Below are 5,863 nucleotides of genomic sequence, written 5' to 3'. Positions count from 1 at the left end.
TCATTATTTGAGAAAAACTGGGCAATTCTATGTGGGGAATTTTGACATTTTTGGCTTTTTTTGAGGTGTAACAAACACAACTCCGCATCAGAGAGGACACTCTGCGGCTGCCAGCGAGGCGGGCTGGACAGCGCACCAATCACGGCGCAGCTCCGCCCTATATAAACGGGCGGGCGCAGCGCGGCGGCCCGAGTCCCGGCCAGTGCCTCTGCTTCCGGCTCGAGTTCTCTCTCCTTACACACGCTTCACCATGTCTGAGACTGCCCCTGCTGCGCCCGCCGCACCGGCCCCCGCAGAGAAGACACCCATAAAGAAGAAGGCCCGCAAGGCCGCAGGTGGTGCGAAGCGCAAAGCGTCCGGACCCCCGGTGTCCGAGCTCATCACCAAGGCTGTGGCCGCCTCCAAGGAGCGCAGCGGCGTGTCTCTGGCCGCGCTCAAGAAAGCGCTGGCTGCCGCCGGCTACGATGTGGAGAAGAACAACAGCCGCATCAAGCTCGGGCTGAAGAGCCTGGTGAGCAAGGGCACCCTGGTGCAGACCAAGGGCACCGGCGCCTCCGGCTCCTTCAAACTCAACAAGAAGGCGGCTTCCGGCGAAGCCAAGCCCAAAGCAAAGAAGGCAGGCGCGGCCAAGGCGAAGAAGCCTGCAGGCGCTGCCAAGAAGCCCAAGAAGGCTACGGGAACAGCCACTCCCAAGAAGAGCACTAAGAAGACTCCAAAGAAAGCAAAGAAGCCGGCTGCAGCTGCAGGAGCCAAAAAAGCTAAAAGCCCGAAGAAAGCAAAACCTACTAAGGCTAAGAAGGCCCCCAAGAGCCCTGCCAAGGCGAGAGCGGTGAAGCCCAAGGCGGCCAAACCAAAAACCTCCAAGCCTAAAGCAGCTAAGCCAAAGAAAACAGCAGCCAAGAAGAAATAAAATTTTCTTTGGCCAACTGCTTAGAAGCCCAACAACCCAAAGGCTCTTTTCAGAGCCACCCACGAGTCTCAATAAAAGAGCTGTTGCACATTAAGGGGGCGTGGTTAGGGTGGGAACGCTACCTAGTGGGCTGAGCTTCACAGTTAAGGGGCTGGGGATAAGTACGTGTGCTGAGGGGTACTCTAATTGTCTCAGAGCAAGGCTAGTTAGTCTTGCCTGTCTAGGTCTGTCTGTACATACTTCATCTCGTCGGGGCGGGGTAGTGGGGAACCGAGGTCATAGCCCACAAGTGGCCCTTAGACAATGGAACCCTTGTTTTCCACGTTGATGTGCGGTTAACTTCTAAGGGAGACAGCAGAACTTGCAGTGGGAGAATCATAAGCATTGAGCGCTTCAATGCGGAGTGAACTGGGTCAGTGTCCTGACAACCCTCGCCTGCTTCTCACTGCAGTTCTGACTGCTAAGTTAAGCATGCAGACCCAACCAGAGTACTCCTAGATTTTTCTGTATTTCCCCAGTGTTTGATAGCAGTCGTACTTAAATAGGTTAGCTATTGCAGATTTGTGCAGTTTAATTCGTACTTCCCGATTGGTGAAAGCGAAGTGACAAGACAGCCAATGAGACAGTAGACCTTCAAGTGTCGTTTACGTTCCTGTTCGTGACGAAACACTAAAACTAATCCAATCCTGAAGGAAATCTTATTAACCTCATTTGAATACTGCGTAATGTAAATGAATGTGGTGTACCTGGTGACGGGGTAGTTATTTTACCAAATGTTTGTTTAGTGTACCCGTGAGAGGGAGTTTAAATTTGCGCAACATACAAGGACTCTTCGAAGCTGTCACCAACAGAAGGACTGCAAGGAGCACAAAGGAGCTTCTCAGTTTAAGTGTACAAGGTGCTGAAGCAGGTGCACCCCCACATGAGCATCTCGTCCAAGGCCATGGGCATCAACTACATTTTAAAGCGGATTGCCTGTGTCGTGCGGCACTTACAAATAGCGCGTGACCATCATCTCTCAGTTGATCCAGCCGACCATTCTCCTGCATTGCCCAGGAAGCTGGCCAAGCACCAAGAGTGTCACCAAGAAGCCAAGTAGGCATTTTCACGAATGATTTCAAAGACTTTTAGGAGTCAGGCATGCTTTCAACAAATGAGTTGTTTCAAGTATCCTTAAACTTAAAGTTATGCGCTTTTTCCCCTAATCTATTGGACATCTGATCAAGTCCAAGCCAAGTTAGCCCAGAATTTTCAATCCTTCCCAAGTGAAATGTATTCCCGAGAACTACCATGCCCTCCAGACTCCTCATGCTTCAAACTTGTGTTTATGTAAACTCCGTGGTGCCCTACAAATGGGGGTGATGGCAATGGTTTCTAGGAACCATGCATTCACTGGCACAAACATCCTCACAGCGTAGAGTTCAATATAGTTAATTCGCTGTCACATAATTACTGGTACTAAGATTAACCAAAGATACTGTTTTAAGCATGCAGCTCTCCATTCAGGTGCTTATGTATCCAAGTTCCTCTTCTAGAGAATTAGTTTTAGAGTCCGGAGATTGTTCCCCCTGAACAAAAATGGGCACGCTCAGACAATTTCATTTCGACTGGAACTTTTGCTTTCGTCCCCATTCCGACCCCCAACCTTTTTTTTTTTTTTTTTTCCTTAAAAAGGGGATCTAAGACTTCCCACAGAAATGTGGTTGGTTGTAAATGCTGGCAAAGCAAGCAGGCCAGGCAATGTGACTGGGTTTGCTACTGGCAGAGATTAGTCTCTGACAGAAGGAAAAGCAATCTGGGATGAGCAGGTTCTCTGTTACTGTATCTTAGACAGTTACTTAGTTCACGGTCTTTGAGCAGCTTTCAACAGGTATATTCCCTAAGTGCCCATCATGGTGGCGCCCCTGTGATACCTGCAGGCAGGAAGCAGGCTGAAGCCAGAAAGAGGAAAATCCAGGTCTGCCAGATATAGACTGGCATCTAGTGCTTAGGGAAGAGATGATAGCAGGGAAAATAAAGGAAATAGAGGGGCTGGGAAGGACTGTGGCTAGGGAAAAAAAGCAAATATAGTTTTGTTTTGTTTTGTTTTCAAAAATCTCAACATGGATCAGGCTGAATATGAAGTAAATTGGGTGGGATGGTGGAAACAATAAATTTAGAAATGTCCCACACCTTCATAAACAATAAAGGTTCTTATTGTAGTGATATATATATATATATATATATATATATATATACTTTTATTTTTTTTTTTACAATGTGAAACCTCGAGAACTACAGCTGATTTTTACCCAGTCTAAACTTCAGTACATAAGGTATTACATGGACCTTTAGGTGGAGCTTTAACCAGTATCTTGACCTGCTGATGCTGAAGCACCAGGCTGAAGACCTTTCTTCAGCAAAGGATGATCTGAAAATCCACACTGCCAAAAACAGGTGGCCTGCCTCTCCATGACTACCCAAAAGGCTCATGTTCTGAACGTGGTTCTGGACCAGGCTTACATTCCAGAATTCAAACCAACAGATACAGTAGCTAAACTGTATATTAAATTAGGGTTTTGCTAAGGTACTTTTGTGTCTGGGAACACCAGGGAGACCCAATACTAATTATTACTTTGTATTCTTAGAACTGGGCATCAGTGCATGATGTAGAAACACTAGGATCATGGTTGAGAATGTTCTAACGTTGATGGATTTCTCATTACAAGAAATGAATAAATGAAAAAAATTACAAGATTCATGTTGAATCAAACTATAAGCTCTTAACAAATGCAGTGCTCATTGTCTGGATGTCCTGGCCTCCTGGGGGCCAGAAACACATGCAATGCACATATGTAATTATAGGCAAAGCATCATACATATAAAATAAAAATTAATAATTTTTTTCAAAGAAAAGAAAACCTCAGGGTGTGGTGGCATACACCTTTAATCCCAGCACTCAGGAGGCAGAAGCAGGCAGATCTCTATGAGTTTGAGAGTCTGATCTATGAATCAAGTTCCAGGCTAGCAAAGACCACATAGTGAGACCAAACCTCAGAGAGAGAGAGAGAGAGAGAGAGAGAGAGAGAGAGAGAGAGAGAGAGAGAGAGAGAGACTAATAGTCATCATTATCTTTTAAGTTCATTTCCATAAAAATGATTAAAATATTTCCTTGTGTATGTGTTTAGTATTTATTGAGTTGTAATTTTCTTCCAATTCTTAATTTTCAGTTAGTAATTAGTTACGAATTTTATCCATTCTGTTTTAGCATCTCATGAAATTATACCCTACCTTTTTTTTACCTATTAAAAGAAATAAAGGTAGTGTTCCTAATGTTGATGAGTTATTTAATTAAAATATGTCTGGGTACATTTTGTTAGCATTTTACATGAATTTTTTCCAACTTATTTTCACATATGAATTACTCTGTTATTTTCTCTTTGAGGGTTACCTTCCCTAGGTATTGCCATTAAGATTATGACAGCTTCATAGTCATGCTCATCTATTGCTATATGAAGAAAGAAAGAAAAAGATAGAAAGAAGGAAAGAAAGAAAAGAAAGAGGGAGAGAGAGAGAGAGAGAGAGAGAGAGGAAGGAAGGAAGGAAGGAAAGAAGGAAGGAAGGAAGGAAGGAAAGAAGGAAGGAAGGAAGGAAGGAAGGAAGGAAGGAAGGAAGAAACTCTAAACAGGAATACTCAAAATCACTGAGTAACCATCATTTATCATCTCCTTTGAGTCAAAAATTAAGTGGGAGCTTAAACCAAAGGGATCTTTCCTGAGGTTGAATCAAATGGAAGCATGACAGTGGTCATCCAAGAGCTTTGAAATACTTGAATGTTTCAAAGAGCTTCCACATTTGCTATACAAGGCTCTTTAGAAACCTCATTGACCATCCTCAAAACAAGGAATTCCAGTATGGAAGGCTAAAAAAAAGTAGATTTCTGATAATCCCAGCCAGCCTTGTCTACATACTATGTCTCAGGAAAAGAAACAGAGAAGGGAGCATGGGGGAGTTGGGGGAAAGGCCAGCACTGGGGAGGTAGAGGCAGGTGGATCTCTGTGAGTTCTAGGCCAGCCAGGTCTACATAGTAAAACCCTATCTTTAAAAGAAAAAATAATAATAATAAAGGAAGGAAGGAAGGAAGGAAGGGAAGAAGGAAGGAAGGAAATAATGAAGGGAAAAGGCAGCTGTTAGTATCCAATGAATGAGATCATAGAAAGCACAAGAGTGGAATGAGCCATATTTGATCACTGGGATTGTAGCTCAGCTTCTTGCATATTTGCCCAGCATGCATGAAGTCTTGAGTTGGGCTCCTAGCATTGCATAAATGGAGCACAGCTATGGAAGCCAGCAAATCTGCTCTCTACACAGAGTTCAAAGATAGCCAACTCTGACTTGTGAAAAACTTGAATTAATTCATCTGTGAAACTGCAAACACTAAAACAAATCTGTGATGACTAACATATAGGTTTGGCCAGTTTGTGCTTAAGAAATAAATAGGAATTAAAGCAAAATACATACTTATAGAAAATAATATCTCAATACTGTAACATGGGATATGATAAGAAAGTAACCTGGATTAACAAATTAATGGGTTTTAAAGTTAGGCATGAAGTGGTCAATGCCTTTAAGCCCACTTGGGCAGCAGTGGTAGGCAGATCAATGTAAGTTCAAGACCAGTCCTGGTCTGCATATGGAGTTCCAGGATATCCAGGGAAATCAAAGCAAGAAAATAAAATAAAGCTAGACCCAAAGCTAAGGCCAATTTAATTAAAGTATAATTAAGTAAAGTATAAGACTAGTAATTGACAAAATGTTAAGTGTAATATTGAAAACATAAGATAACAAATTAAGAATTAGAAAAAGAGAAGAAACAAAATAGAAGATTTAGTCCTGTAGAAATACAAAAAAAAATGAACCTATGATTTTCCACATTTGAGAGGTGGGGGCAGGGAATCAGGAATTCAGGGTCAC

General features: G+C 43.1%; 1 protein-coding gene across 1 annotated transcript; it reads left to right on the top strand.

Annotated features, from left to right (window-relative positions):
• Positions 1–200: 200 nt before the first annotated feature.
• Positions 201–1,001, top strand: LOC116883557 (histone H1.4). The gene has a single exon (XM_032884737.1). It carries the CDS (start codon positions 251–253, stop codon positions 908–910), a length of 660 nt encoding a protein of 219 aa, XP_032740628.1. The 5' UTR covers positions 201–250; the 3' UTR covers positions 911–1,001.
• Positions 1,002–5,863: the final 4,862 nt, after the last annotated feature.

Source organism: Rattus rattus, chromosome 14 (assembly GCF_011064425.1).
Source record: "Rattus rattus isolate New Zealand chromosome 14, Rrattus_CSIRO_v1, whole genome shotgun sequence".
Taxonomy (NCBI): domain Eukaryota; kingdom Metazoa; phylum Chordata; class Mammalia; order Rodentia; family Muridae; genus Rattus; species Rattus rattus.
This window is presented reverse-complemented; position numbering and strand designations above follow the sequence as displayed.

What these genes read in the sequence shown, in the direction of transcription:
- LOC116883557 (XM_032884737.1), top strand. Translation starts at nt 251, where the DNA reads ATGTCTGAGACTGCCCCTGCTGCGCCCGCCGCACCGGCCCCCGCAGAG.